Source organism: Doryrhamphus excisus, linkage group LG19, assembly GCF_037039965.1.
Source record: "Doryrhamphus excisus strain RoL-2023G ecotype Guam linkage group LG19, RoL_Dexc_Guam_v1.1, whole genome shotgun sequence".
Taxonomy (NCBI): domain Eukaryota; kingdom Metazoa; phylum Chordata; class Actinopteri; order Syngnathiformes; family Syngnathidae; genus Doryrhamphus; species Doryrhamphus excisus.
In genome coordinates this window covers 15149046-15164810 of record NC_136375.1, presented here as the reverse complement: position 1 = coordinate 15164810, position 15765 = coordinate 15149046, and the positions used below count along the sequence as shown (strand labels likewise).

Sequence of the window (15765 nt, the reverse complement as noted above, 5' to 3'; positions counted from 1 at the left end):
TTAGGAAAGCAGGAAGTGAACAAATGTAGTGATTGTTAGTGATTGTAAAAGTACCAAATGGAGGGGTAGGATTAAATAAGCTTTGCTTCTTCCTACTCCTTTCGGACATGTGGAACCGTGAACTGATTATGGGATGCATTCAATTGTCATCTGATGCATGTTCAAACGAAATTAAACCATACTATTACAATATACATGCATAGATACTGTGTAGATATAATTTATAGTATTTATAAAAATATTTATACATCTAATTTTGCCAATCGGGACTAGAATTCTGCAAATGTTGAGTGGATTTAAAAAAAAAAAACTATATTATGACAGCAGGAAGTGAACAAATGTAAGAGTTAGTGATTGTAAAAGTACCAGATGGCGGGGTAGGATTTAATAAGCTTTGCTTCTTCCTACTCCTTTTGGACATGTGGAACTGTGAACTGATTATGGGATGCATTCAATTGTCATCTGATGCATGTTCAAATGAAATAAACCATTACCGTAAATGTACAGTGTGTGTATGTATACTGTACGTCTGTGTAAATATATCATCGGTTTCCAAGTAGTGGTATCTTATTGCTACCTGCCCGTCCAAACGACACACGTGAAACGTGAACCATGCCAGATTGGGGCTTCTGATTTTCCAGCTGCGTTTGTTTTTTTTAAAAAAAAAGAACTAAAAATATTGCAGTACATGACATGAGCACGGTATTATTTGGCGTTTATCTGAGCCAAGTCGACTTGAAGCGGAGGGGACTTCCTGCACTGCGCTGGCGTCTCCACTCAGTCAGAGAGCAAGAATGCTCCACGCTAATGACGCCGGCGTTGACCTTTTTAACTCTTTGCTTGCATTCCTTCCTGCAGGGCTCATGTTTTGCCCTCCTTTTTTTGGCTCTACTTTGCATGACTGTGACGTTTTCACTTCCGATACGATACCGATATTGCGGCCTTGAATGTTGGCCAATACCGATCAGGCATGGTTGATACTGACACGGGTTTGACGGGTGCTATTTAGTGCTATTTATTTGTCTTCTTGCATAGTTGTGCAGCGTTTTTCTGTCCTTGTTAGACCCAGTTTGTGCTGCTCTCTGAAGGGAGTAGTTAACAGCATGGTAAGAGATTTTAGTTTTAGTTTAGATTTTTTTTAGATGGGTTTTCTGTTGATAGATTCACGTTTGGTGCCCATGAGCAGATATTACTGTTAGAGGCAAGTCGTCATAATTGGGGAACTTTATTAAAAAATGTTGCATATTAAACATCAGCTGTTGGCTAACAAGTTTCTATCACAATGACGTCCGTGGCGGTGAGCGACTGTTATTAAAACCTGTCTCATCTTGTTGCTCTGACGTCTTTGGAACGTGACCCGATCCCCGCGGGGGAGCATCGCACCAGATGTTGATGATGACATCTGACACATGCCCACATGACATCATCTTTGTGGTTTCCAGAAGAAGTTGCAAGTGGCACCATCAAACCTGGCATCAAAGTATTAAAAGAAAAAATTCCTCGCGGGGGGTGCTGGAGCCTATCCCAGCTGTCTTCGGGCGAGAGGCGGGGTACACCCTGGACTGGTCGCCAGCCAATCACAGGGCACATATAGACAAACAACCATTCACACTCACATTCAATTTGGAGTGGCCAATTAACCTAGCATGTTTTTGGAATGTGGGAGGAAACCGGAAGCCACCAGGTCTCCGCACAGAGATGGCCGAGGGTGGAATTGAACCCTGGTCACCTAGCTGTGAGGTCTGCGCGCTAACCACTCGACCGCCGTGCCGCCCTAGAATGAATATAGTGTTAGTTATCACCCTTATATCCATTTGCTTAGACAATAGAAAGTGTTTGAATGTGGAAGGTTCCCATGACCCTGATCAGAAACCCCCCCCCAGCGACCCCCCAGGTCCTGGAGGTGCCTGGATGCGCCAACCGCAACCCTGCAGATGCTCATGTTAATCCTGCAAGAATGAGTCAAGATAAGAACTCATAAAATAATAAAAGTAATTACTCACATATACACACCTACATAGACAAACAAATACAGCTCATGCAACTGCTCCCCCCCCCCCAGAGTTGCACGACCATCTTGTAGGGACCCCCGAAAAGAGAATAAAAAGAAAAAAAGTTACTCCTCGCTGCGAGTAACTTTGAATATTGTTTTTTGTCTCTTCTGTATTTCTGTATTCAAGTGTATACAAGTGTCACAGGAGTTTGAACCTGACACAAAGTAACACTATTATCTGTTCAGGTGCAGAAGCAGGTCCACCCGAACCTCCTGGCGAAGGAGGACGCCCTCCAGCACATCGAGGAGCTGATCCTGCAGCTGCTCAACATGCTGTGTGTGGCGCAGCCTCGCTCGGTGCAGGACGTGGAGGTAAGTAACTCGTCCGTCCGTCATCGACAAATCCACGCTCGGTGACGTGGCGATAACATCCTTCTTCTCTTTGCCCCCAGGAGCGAGTCCAGAAGACCTTCCCCCACCCGATAGACAAGTGGGCCATCGCCGACGCTCAGTCGGCCATTGAGAAACGAAAGCGGAGGAATCCGTTGCTTCTCCCCGTGGACAAGATACACCCGCTGCTTAAGGTTCGGAATACGCCACTCCATCGTAATCCAGCATTCCCTAATCATCCTTAGCTTGTCATCTTTGGTTTTCCCTCAGGAGGTTCTGGGCTACAGAGTGGACTATCATGTGTCTTTGTACATCGTGGCCGTTCTGGAGTACATATCGGCGGACATTTTGAAGCTGGCAGGCAACTACGTGGGCAATATTCGACACTACGAGATCAGCCAGCAGGACATTAAAGTGTCCATGTGTGCAGACAAGGTAACACAAAAGAAACATGTTTAAACCTAGTGGACTAGTCTGGTTCAGGTCTGGAAAGAGGATACCCTGATGTGACTTGTGTGTGAGGGGGTACGGCGACGTAAATAGACTCAAAACCGAATAGAAAATAGATTCAAAACCGATATATTTAGAAAACATAACAGTTCGTTCAATGCTGCGATACTTTATCGGGACTATCAGCCCGGTGCAAAGGCTTGACGTCTTCCGATGCTGCTGTGGTCTTCCCAGGTGTTGATGGACATGTTCGACCAGGAGGAGGACATCGGTCTGATGTCGCAGTGCACCGACGAGCCCTCGTCGTCAGGCGAGCTGACGTACGACGACCTGGTGAGGCTGGAGATTGCGGAGGAGCGTCAGTACCTGCGGGAGCTGGACCTCATCATCAAGGTGTTCCGCCACCACTTCCTGTCTAACTCCAAGATCTTCACGCCTCAGGTAAGAGACGCTATGCTAGCGTTAAACAGCTTAGATGGCGCTTTAAAGGAAAACTGCTGGGCTGTATTGTATTATATATATATATATTACTTTCTAATATAGTTCAAGTTTTTATTTAAATAATTTTAAATTTGTTTTAAATTATTTCTTAATTTTTATTTATTTTAATTTTATTTTATTTTTATTTATTATTATTATTATTTTTTTTTGTCCCGTACCGAAGTACAAGGTGATAGCATATCTTACACCTATTCAGCCTGTTCTCTATTCTTTTATTGTTAGAACTTGCCTTCCAAGATGGCGTAATGTCTGTTTTGGTCAAGTAGTTTGGAAAATAAATTACCCGCAAAAAATGCGACTTATACTCCAGTGCGACTTATGTATGTTTTTTTCTACCTAAAGATGCATTTTTGACCTTGTGCGACTTATACTCCGGAGCGACTTATAGTCCAGAAAATACGGTAAATAAACCCGCGAAAAATGCGACTTATACTCCAGTGCGACTTATGTATGTTTTTATCTACCTAATTATGCATTTTTGGGCTTGTGCGACTTATATTCCGGAACGACTTATAGTTCAGAAAATATGGTAAATAATCCTGCAAAAAATGCGACTTATACTCCAGTGCGACTTATGTATGTTTTTTTCTACCTAATTATGCATTTTTGGCCTTGTGCGACTTATACTCCAGAACGACTTATAGTCCAGAAAATACGGTAAATAAACCCGCAAGAATGCGACTTATACTCCAGTGCGACTTATGTATGTTTTTTTCTACCTAATTATGCATTTTTGGCCTTGTGCGACTTATACTCCAGAACGACTTATAGTCCAGAAAATACGGTAAATAAACCCGCAAGAATGCGACTTATACTCCAGTGCGACTTATGTACGTATGTTTTTTTCTACCTAATTATGCATTTTTGGGCTTGTGCGACTTATATTCCGGAACGACTTATAGTTCAGAAAATACGGTAAATAAACCCGCAAAAAATGCGACTTATACTCCAGTGCGACTTATGTATGTTTTTTTCTACCTAATTATGCATTTTTGGCCTTGTGCGACTTATACTCCGGAACGACTTATAGTCCAGAAAATACGGTAAATAAACCTGCAAAAATGTGACTTATAGTCCAGTGCCACTTATGTATGTTTTTTTCTACCTAATTATACGTTTTTGGCCTTGTGCGACTTATACTCCGGAGCGACTTATAGTCCAGAAAATACGGTAAATAAACCCGCAAAAAATGCGACTTATACTCCAGTGCGACTTACATATGTTGTTTCTACCTAAATATGCATTTTTAGCCTTGTGCGACTTATACTCCGGAATTACTTATAGTCCAGAAAATATGTTATATTGTATTATTAAATGCCTAAAGTTTAAGACTTTTTTTTTTCACTCTTATATTTTCAGCTGCCTCATACTTGTCATTTTTCTCTCTCTAGAACGCACAGAAACAGGAAAGTGTGTTTGTGTTTCCCGTAAATGTGCAAAATTCCCCCAAAATAGCCTTTTTACAAACAATCATTCACACCAGGCAGGCAATGTAGAGTCACTAATTAACCTAACGTGCATATTTATTGGAATGTGGCAGGAAACCGGAGTACACCATGATGTGCAAAATTAGGGCTCAAATAACCGTAAAATAACGAAAACGTTTACGCCAAATCTGGGCTCAGCACATTAAAAGGATTACGTGTGTAATCTGCTGACTGCTCGACCCTCCAGACTTCTTTCATGGTGGAAAAAAAAGAACAGGAGAAAATGGAAAATTGGACTCCTCTTCCAATGCGGTTGTGCATATTTAGGCTTATTGGGTCATTTGTGGCATCACTTGGGTGAAGAGGCACTCTTGGAATGCCGCACGTGTTATGTTGAGATGGGAAACTGCGCCCGCTAAAATAACACCCATTATGTCTGCATAACTATAGATACAGTAGTCACCCGCCCCCACCCTCGCACCCCCACCCTTTTTTTTTGCAGGGGTTACATTCCAGCATCACCAGCAAATGGGGGAAAAAAACCACGATTAATAAAACTACAGCGGCACGGCGGACGAGTGGTTAGTGCACAGACCTCACAGCTAGGAGACGAGGGTTCAATTCCACGGGGCGGGGTACACCCTGGACTGGTCACCAGCCAATCACAGGGCACATATAGACAAACAACCATTCACACTCACATTCATACCTATGGACATGGATGAGTGGTTAGCACGTAGGCCCCACAGCTAGGAGACCCGAGTTTAATTCCACCCTCTGTGTGGAGTTTGCATGTTCTCCCCGTGCATGCGTGGGTTTTCTCCGGGTACTCCGGTTTCCTCCCACATTCCATAAACATGCTAGGTTAATTAGCCACTCCAAATTGTCCATAGGTATGAATGTGAGTGTGAATGGTTGTTTGTCTATATGTGCCCTGTGATTGGCTGGCCACCAGTCCAGGGTGTACCCCACCTCTCGCCCAAAGACAGCTGGGATAGGCTCCAGCACTCCCTGTGACCCTCGTGAGCAAAAGCGGTAGAAAAGGAATTTCCCCCTGCCAAAAGCTCCTGCCATCTTGACGTTAACATTCTGTTTCGGATCATCATTTGCAATAAATAAATGTCTTTGTCGTAATTAGAGATACCGTGGCCCAGCAAAGTGCACTACAGGTATTCGGACACATGCTCCAAGCAGCTGGTGTGCCGCTATGGAGGTCAGGAGAAGAAGAGCATAGAGCAGGAGGAGGAACCACCTAGTGTGGCCCAGCAAAGTGCACTGTATTCAGGCACATGCGCCGAGCAGTCGGTGTGACAAACCATGTCAAATTGTGGGCTTGTTTGAAACAGTGGGACTTTATTTTTATCATTGTTATTAAATTATCGTTATCGTATTTAAAAATGATAAATATCACTTTTTTCCCCCAAAAATTGCACATTTTCAGGGCTGTGAATGTGCCTGAATCTACTGTGAATCTTATATAGCATATTGCTAGCCACAACAGTAGCTACACCAGCAAGATCCAAGATTTGATTGACCCCGTGTTGCTGTGCAGGATGTGGAAGTGATCTTCAGCAACATCCTGGACATCCACGAGCTGACTGTGAAGCTGCTGGGCCTGATCGAGGACGCCGTGGAGATGACGGCCGACGGCAGCCCGCATCCGCTGGTGGGCAGCTGCTTCGAGGACCTCGCCGAGGTGCGGCGTGTCAAATGCGCTTGTTTTTGTTTTTGTTTTTTTTACTTGATTTTGTTGCGTTTGACCAATTGACTAAACCCCTCCCGTTTCAGCAAGCGTTTGAACGCTAACTTGGATATGCTTTGGAGTAGTCCGTGTACATCTTGTGAAGCAGCATAAATTGTATAGTCAGAGGCACACCAGTACAGAACTCATGGTGGCCATCCATATATCTCCTGCTTTGTCTTTTGTAAAAGAAAATAAGCTAACGGTATCACTCGTATACTGTGAACATCCAGCAGCAACACAACATTTCGGCATGACGGTCTTATCATCTTTTGAGGTGTGTTTGGACTCTGCCGTGTTGGAAAAAACTGCCATGCGACTCAGTTTCTGCTTCACAGTTCACGGTTCATGTTACTCAACAAACCACAGCTCCCAAGTGCCGACAGCACTCGTGCACACTACCGCCACCATGCTTGACTGCTGCTATTTACACAACAATGGCTGAATGTAGACTCATTTTGAGTGGCTAGTAAACCGACACTGCTGTACAAGCTCTACACTGACTACTCTAAAGTACTGTGTGTCATGAAAATGAATGGTGAGGATTGTAGTACTTGTACTTGTACTTGTGAGATACACGCGTGCTCCTGGGAATGCCATGTTGTTCAGCGCTTGTGCATGTCCGTGCGAGTGCAGGAGCAGGCGTTCGACCCCTACGAGACGCTGTCCCAGGACATCCTCAGCAGGGACTTCCACGAGCACTTCAACAACCTGATGGCCCGACCCACCGCGGGCCTCTACTTCCAGGTAAGACCCATCAAAGTCCAGCAAGTAATATCCTAAAGCATGGAAAATTGCCAAGCTACAAATGGCATTAACTTTGGTAATATTATCATAACGAGTTGATAGTAGCGATGTAAATGTCTTTGTGTTGTTAACAATTGCGTGTTAAGTTGCTGTGTGATGACTTTGTTCCATATACATCGAGATACATGGGGGAAAGATGCAATTCGGAACAATTTGATACAACCCTATACAGCGCATACGATACGATTTAAATGCGGTACGGATACGGTTACATTTGTTGATCTCACAAGGGTCGCGGGGGGTGCTGGAGCCCCTTTTTGTCAACCCTTCCCACCCCCCCAAAAAAAAGACAACCTAAATAGTTTAGCACGGAGGTTGAAGTCGGGTCACTTGTGTGTTTCCACAATGTTGTCTATTTGTTCCTGTCCTGCTTTGAAGCATCGTGGAATTCCTCCCGTGCACCCCCCCCCCCCCCCCGCCCCCTCCCCCGGCATGTCCCGACTCATTCTGCGTCCTGTGTAGCGTTTATTATTCACCGTGGCCGCATTGTTTTATTTGGACATTCCTCACACAGGAATAGTGTTGATGCTCGGCGGGAGAGGGTGCGGCCCCGGCAGCCTTTTTGTCACACGGCACATTTTCTCAGGGCGGATGACGGTGGACCCATGATTGACAGCATCGCTTGCTTGCTCACGTTTAACACGATTTTTAGGAGGAAACCGGAGTACCCGGAGAAAACCCACGCATGCACGGGGAGAACATGCAAACTCCACACAGAGATGGCCGAGGGTGGGATTGAACTCGGGTCTCCTAGCTGTGAGGTCTGCGTGCTAACCACTCAACCGCCGTGCAGCCCGTTTTGTTTTGAAAGGGGACCTATTATGCTCATTTTGGGCCCTTTGTATTGAGTTGTGGACTCCTATAGAGCAGCTACACATCATAACCAGCACAGAAAGCGTTTTAGCGCTTCCAGAATCTGCACCTATTCAGCTGTATTTTTTTTTTTATTTGATGGTTCCCGCAAAAATGGTCTGTTTTAATGTATTCCACCCACGGCCCGCCTCCTGGCACATTCCCTCTGCTGTGATTGGTCACACTTCCGAGGGCATAGAAACACTTCCGGTTTGTGCCGCTAACTATTTAGGAGTTGATAATAAACAGCGAGTTATATGTGTTGGATCCCCAATCCCATCCGGAAGTAGAGACTGGACAGGATGGATCCCCAATCCCATCCGGAAGTAGAGACTGGACAGTCCCAAGTTTCTCAAGAAAAGTGTTTACTTGAAGATGTCTCTCAATGCTAATTAGCTTTAGCATTTTAGCCTTAGCTTTTCTACAGCTAATGTGTTTTGCGGGAACAGTGTCTAAAAAAAACTTGGGTAGCGCTATTAGCAACCCTGTTTCCTCCATGCTATTATGCTACCGCTATAATGCTAACCCACCAAGTAAGGCAGGGGTGGGCAAACTACGGCCCGGGGGCCACATGCGGCCCACTAAGCGATTGAATCCGGCCCGCCTGTTGCTTTTTAAGTATTTCAAATTTTAACATACAATCTGGCAACATAACTTGCAAGTCGGACGTCTTATTTAGTAAAAAAAAAACAAAAAAATTACAAATTAAATGAAAATAAATAACAAGAAAAAATATATATATTAACAATATATATATATAAATAAATGTAGGATATATTAAATGACTGATGTTTAAAGTGCTCCTGAAAAAGTTTTACAGATAAAATTAGACCAAAAAAATCTAGAAAAATTATAAGTATAAAATAGTGTGTATGTTAAATATATGTTATGGCCCCCCCGGACAATTTTGTTAACTCAATGCGGCCCACCAGTCAAAATATTTGCCCACCCCTGAAGTAAGGCGTGGGGCTTCAGCAAGTTTGTGTGCTAGTCCAGCTGCATAGAGCACTTGGCAAGGGTGAGTTCGAGGCCGGCGATGTGATCATGTGTCAGGCAGCGGTCCCAAGTGTGGACAACATTCGGGGATGAGAGCATGAGGACGCTTTATCCATCCACCCATTTTCCTCCGTTTATCCGGGCCTGGGTCGCGGCGGCAGCAGTCTCAGTAGGGAAGCCCAGACTTCCTGGTCCCCGACCACCTCCTCCAGCTCCACCGGGAGGACACTAAGGCGTTCCCAGGTCAGCTGTGAGACATAATCAGCGTGTCCTAGGTCTGCCCCCTGGGGCCTTTTCACAGCTGGGCATGCCCGGAACACCTCACCAGGGAGGCGTCCGGGAGGCATCCGGACTAGATGCCCGAGCCTCTCGATGAGGACAATATGTAGCACTTTTAGCGGAGGAGGAACCTTTGTTGTGGGCCGAACCGCATTGGACTCCGGATGACGTGTGCCGAGTGAGCATTTGCGCCGCGATTATAACGGGCGTTGTACACCCTGATATCACACTATCGTATCGTATGTCCTCTCCGGGTACAAAAATGGAGTCGGCTGCATCGGCGCGCGAGCGTATTGATCCCCCGAAGCGTGTCGCATCAGGGGAAGGAGAGATTTTCAATGGATGCCATGATGGCCGCTTCTCCGGTTACTTGCTCCCTTCCTCCATTTTTGCTTCTTGGCAGCTGTTAGAAACAGGAAAGAACATCGGAGCTGCTTTTTGATTGATTTAGTTGGGAATCAAACAGTCCCGCATCTTGTGAATAAACTAAGTCCATACGTGTGTAGCCAAATGAGGTTATTTAGATGTTGTACATTTTTTATAGGTTTATGTCAGGATGATATGTTGCTGAAGAACTTCCTTGTGTTCTTGCTAGTCGGGTCATGTTTTTCTGTTGTTCTTTCTTTGCAGTCCGTAGCAGAAGGCTTCAAAGAGGCCGTCCAGTACATCCTTCCGCAGCTTATGATGGTGCCCGTGTACCACTGCATGCACTACTTTGAGCTCCTGCAGGTAAGGAGATGTTTCTCTGTAAACACACAAATGCTGCGATGGAGCTCAACTTTTTACCCGCCACATCATGGTGCAGCAACTCCAGGAGCGCAGTGAAGACCAGGACGACAGGGAATGTCTCAAACAGGCCATCACGGCGCTGCTCAACCTGCAGTGCAGCGTGGAGCGTATCTATGCCAAACAGCAGCCCAGGCGAAAACCCGGGTAAGGTTCACAAAACTGGTAGTAGCCACGACATGACAGAAAAAATTGATACAGAAATATTTTGTGGCGATGGTGCACGCGTCCAAGGAAGACGCCAGTACATCTCGACAATCTGGATCGAAATGTGCAAGTTCATCTGCCTCCCCCACAATTATAATCAAAGTAATAACAGGTAGGCCTTAGGAAAGGTCTGCCTCCACTCTGTGATATTCCAGTAGTTCATATGGTCTTCCAAGTTATATACAGTATATTACAAAAACAGCCTTGTGATGGAGGTAAAAAGCCTATTCATCACTTTGTCATATCAGACTTGCCTTGGCTGCCTTCTTGACTTCATGCAGTTTTTAAGGTAATGTCATGTCAGGTAATGTCTCACTACCGCCTTGTGACCAGAATACTACATATCACTTGGTAATTATAAAGGTAATGGTGTAATTTCATTTGAACATGCATCAGATTACAATTGAATGCATCCCATAATCAGTTCACAGTTAATCATAATCAGTTCAAGTTTTTTTTAATTTTTTAAATCCACTCAACATTTGCAGAATTCTAGTCCCGATTGGCAGAATTAGATGTCTAAATATTTTTATAAATACTATAAATTATATCTACACAGTGTATATATATATATGCATGTATATTGTAATAATATGGTAATGGTTTAATTTCATTTTAACATCAGATTACCATTGAGTGCATCACATAATCAGTTTACAGTTCCACATGTCCAAAAGGAGTAGGAAGAAGCAAAGCTTATGAAATCCTACCCCTCCATCTGGTACTTTTACAATCAGTAACTGTTACTTTGTTCACTTCCTGCTTTCCTAATATCGTTTAAGTTTTTATTTTGTATTATATATATATATATTACTTTCTAATATGGTTTAAGTTTTTATTTTTATTTTTTTATTTGTTTTTTTTAATTTTTATTTATTTATTTTTATTTTTTATTTATTTACATTTTTTTAATTGTATTTTTTTGTGTGTGTGTTTCAAATGTACTTCTTCCCTGAGATCATATTTCTCCTCTCTTGTAAAGAAGTATTGGATGACATTTTTAGCTAATTGGTTGTTTTTAGCCTTATGCATTATTTTAGCTGTTTGAAGAGTTAAAGTATTTGTGATTTTAGAAATAAGGAGTTAGTATGTTCTCATGTATTTCCACGTTTTGACTTGAAGGGCCATTAAAATGGAAAGGCATGTAATTCATTGTTGAGTGTTAAGTTGCTGTGTGATGACATGAATGTTGTTTGTGAGATGAGTTTGTGAGTGAGTCAGACTGTTGAGTAATGACCTCCTGTAATTCCCAATGGGTTGACAAGATTGTGAGTTTATTCACAGCTCTTGATTGGCTCCTGGCAAAGAGCTGCCTGGTGTACGCAACAATATGACCTGGCAGCCGCTAAGGCAGTGTTGAAAAAAATGACAAAAAATGACATGTTTGTGTCCATCCTCTTCCCCGCAGTGAGCCCATGTACCGCCTGTACAGCCGGCAGGTTCGTAGCAAACAGCTCGCCATCAAGCGCATGAACGAGATCCAGAAGAGCATTGACGGCTGGGAAGGCAAGGACATCGGCCAGTGCTGCAGCGAGTTCATCCTGGAGGGCCCGCTGCTGCGAGCCGGCGCCAAGCACGAGCGGCACAACTTCCTCTTTGACGGCCTCATGATCAGCTGCAAAGCCAACCAGAGCTCCCGGCTGCCGGGCTCGGGCAGCGGCGCCGAGTACCGCCTAAAAGAGAAGTTTGTGCTCCGGAAGGTTCGCATTGTGGACCGCGAGGACTCGCCCGAGCTCCGGCACACTTTCGAACTGATCGGGAAGGACGAGAACTGCGCAGTGTTCTGCGCACGCACCGCCGAGGAGAAGGCGGCTTGGATGGCGGCGCTGGTGACCCTCCAGTACCGTTCCACGCTGGACCGCATGTTGGACACCATGCTGCAGCACGAGGAGCGGGCGCACCCGCTGAGGCTGCCCTCGCCCGAGGTGTACCGCTTTGCCGTGCAGGACTCGGAGGAGAATATCGTGTTTGAGGACAAAGTGCAGAGCAAAACGGGGATCCCCATCATCAAGGCGGGCACGGTGGGCAAGCTCATCGAGAGACTCACCTACCACATGTATGCTGGTAAGACATCATATCGCCATTCATTTTCTATGACGCATATTCTCACTGGGGTTGGGGGGTGTGCTGGAGCCTATCCCAGCTGACTTGGGCGAGAGGCGGGGCACACCCTGTCATGATGGTGATGACTGAGGAAGAGTAGATGTTGGGGATCTGACCATTTCTGGGCCGGGTGATGCCATAATAATAATAATAATAATAATAATAATAATAATTAATAATAATAATTAGACGAGTATATTTAATCTCATTCTGATTATTATTCTCATTTACAATATGCATTTATCTTCAACTATTTTCAAGCTACACCCATTTGAAATAGTCCATATATCCATATATGTCGCGGGGGTGCTGGAGCCTATCCCAGCTGTCTTGGGGCGAGAGGCGGGGTACACCCTGGACTGGTCCCCAGCCAATCACAGGGCACATATAGACAAACAACCATTCACACTCACATTCATACCTATGGACAATTTGGAGTGTCCAATATGAAGCTAGTGGTTAGCACTGTGGCCCCACAGCTAGGAGACCCAAGTTCAATTCCACCCTCTGCGTGGAGTTTGCATGTTTTCCCCGTGCATGCGTGGGTTCTCGCCGGGGACTCCGGCTTCCTCCCACATTCCAAAAACATGCTAGGTTAATTGGTGACTCCAAATTGTCCATAGGTATGAATGTGAGTGTGAATGGTTGTTTGTCTATATGTGCCCTGTGATTGGCTGGCCACCAATCCAGGGTGTACCCCGCCTCTCGCCCGAAGACAGCTGGGATAGGCTCCAGCATGCCTGCGACCCTCGTGAGGATAAATGATATTGAAAATGAATTAATAGTATTGTATAATTAATATTATACAAATATAAAGTGTGTCCAAAAAGGGCCAGAAAAGTCGCTATGCTAGCTTTGTCGCTGTGTGAAGAAGAGTATAGAGAGTCTAGGGTCGGAATATTGGCCAAATAAGTTGGAAACACTGACTCCCTCCTGCTACATTTTCTTATTCTTCTGAGGGACCAGATGTATATGAGGTGTGTTCTGTATAACAAGCTCCAGTCACAGACATCCAATTTAAATAATTTTACAGACTTCATTGCTTCTTGTGGCGTGCTGTATCATTCCATCTGTTGTTTTCTGAAATCCGCAGTATTTGTGCTTTTTTATTGTCAATTTATAAGCCCATTTTTTTTATTTGAAGATGGGCAGACTAGAATAGAAAGAGAACTTTTATTTTTTTTGTCTTTTCAGATCCAAACTTTGTGCGCACCTTTCTGACCACGTATCGATCGTTCTGCAAACCGCAGGAGCTACTCACGCTGCTGATTGACAGGTACGCTCCTCCCCTCCCACAGCGGCACTATCGTAGCTACAATGTCTTACTGTTGTTGTTGCTTAGGATCGAGATCCCCGAGCCAGAGCCCACCGAGGAAGACCGGCAGGCCCTCTGGAACGGTGACCAGCCCATGGCGGCCGAGCTCCAGAGGTTCCGGAAGGAATACGTGCAGCCGGTGCAGCTCAGGTGAGACGGACAAAAATAGACAGTTGTATACAGAAACAGGAAGTAAAAGGAAAACGAAAACAAAGTAATGTTTTCAGAGTTGCGTTTTAATTTGCGTGGGTTATTTTTGTAGTTAGCATAAATATAAATATAGTTTAGTTTTTACGTGATTTGAGTCCTCCAAACATTAAATAATCACTTTTATGCTCGTTTTATATTATACATGTAAGTAAGATATTTTATTGCCGTAAGTAGGATTCAATATTAATAAATAGAATATTTTTGTAGTAGTGTAGACCTATTATTATTTTTACTATTATTCTTTGTTGACAACACATGCTCATCAATAATGCACAGGCTACGGGACACAGGCACTGCAGGGTCACAAGAGATGGCCACACGTAGCATAGCAATCCAATCCCGGGAGCTAACTAGATAGCCTCTGAATTTTCTTACTAAATAATTTTTCAAACGTAGTGGAGAAGAGGGACGGAGAAAAAAAAAGCCATAACCTTACCACTTCCACACGGAATGGGAGGAGGAACTATGTTGTGTCGGACATGTGATGGCTGAACACATGCAGTATGAAGGTAATGGAATCTAATATTGTGTACTGACGTCTAGTAGCCAGAATACTACATGTACGTAATTTGTTTTTCAATATTTTTTTTTACTAATAGTCCATAGTCAACCACGAGAAGGCGGCCATTTTGAATAAACCATGATAGCATGAGGGAGCAATGTTGGAACTCTGTTGTCTCCTTCCCTTGAAATGTTTTTTCTATATTAATTTTTGCTGTTTTTTATTTTTATATATATTTCAACTATTTTCTCGTACATTTTTAATTAATATAATATTATATTAATATTATATTAATATTGTGTCATATGTCCCATATTTTTTGATTGTAAAATTTAAACTTTTACCCAACCTAAATTTCCTGTGATTGTAACTTTTGATTGTGTCTTTGTTTTGTATGTTTGTCATCATTTTATGACTGTTAAAAGGAATTACATTTTTGTCTTTAATGTTTCGGTTTCATGCTATTTTTCTCATATTTTGACTCTTTCACATCGAGAGGAGTCAGTTGAGGTGGCTCGGGCATCTAGTCCGGATACCTCCCGGACCAGTTTTTGTGGTTGTTGGTCTGCAAAGAGCCGATAAAAACAATAACTGCGTGCCGTAAATGGCCCCTGGGTCACACTTTTGGCCACAGTGGACTTCATGTGGACAAAAGCGATGCACCATGTACTGTATGTGGACGTGATCAATAATAAGAAGAAGACAGTGGAGCAGAACTTGATGAGATGGTCAACATAAAAAATCTTCTCTTTGCCTTGCAGGGTTCTCAACGTTTTCCGCCAATGGGTGGAGCATCATTTCTACGACTTTGAAAACGACCCCGAGTTGAGAAGTCGACTGGAGGAATACATCACGAGCAAGATCCAGCTGCGAGGTCGGTCAGGTCGAACCTTAACGCCCACCTCCGACATCCCCTCAAAGTTCATTTTTTGGTCTCCTCGCCCCCTGCAGGCAAGTCCATGAGAAAGTGGGTGGAGTCCATCAACAAGATCATCAAACGCAAGCTGCAGACACAGTCCAACGGCGTCAGTCACAACATCACCTTCGAGAGCCCGCCTCCGCCCATCGAGTGGCACATCTGCCGGGCCGGCCAGGTGGACTCCTTCGACCTCATGACCCTCCATCCCATTGAGATCGCGCGTCAGCTGACTCTGCTGGAGTCAGAGCTGTACAGGTAGGAATTGTGTATGGAATCCTTTTGGAATC

The 15765-nt window shown here is 44.2% G+C and overlaps 1 protein-coding gene across 1 annotated transcript in view; it reads left to right on the top strand.

Annotated features, from left to right (window-relative positions):
• sos2 (son of sevenless homolog 2 (Drosophila)) overlaps positions 1–15765 on the top strand; it is a 32469-nt gene that overhangs the window by 9560 nt on the left and 7144 nt on the right. Inside the window, exons 2-14 of the mRNA XM_058056986.2 lie at positions 2240–2365; positions 2446–2577; positions 2654–2818; positions 3068–3274; positions 6314–6457; positions 7139–7249; positions 10067–10165; positions 10242–10369; positions 11838–12493; positions 13727–13808; positions 13875–13997; positions 15321–15433; positions 15511–15733. Coding sequence (XP_057912969.2) covers positions 2240–2365; positions 2446–2577; positions 2654–2818; positions 3068–3274; positions 6314–6457; positions 7139–7249; positions 10067–10165; positions 10242–10369; positions 11838–12493; positions 13727–13808; positions 13875–13997; positions 15321–15433; positions 15511–15733 — 2309 coding nt within the window. The remainder of the gene's footprint in view (positions 1–2239; positions 2366–2445; positions 2578–2653; positions 2819–3067; positions 3275–6313; positions 6458–7138; positions 7250–10066; positions 10166–10241; positions 10370–11837; positions 12494–13726; positions 13809–13874; positions 13998–15320; positions 15434–15510; positions 15734–15765) is intronic.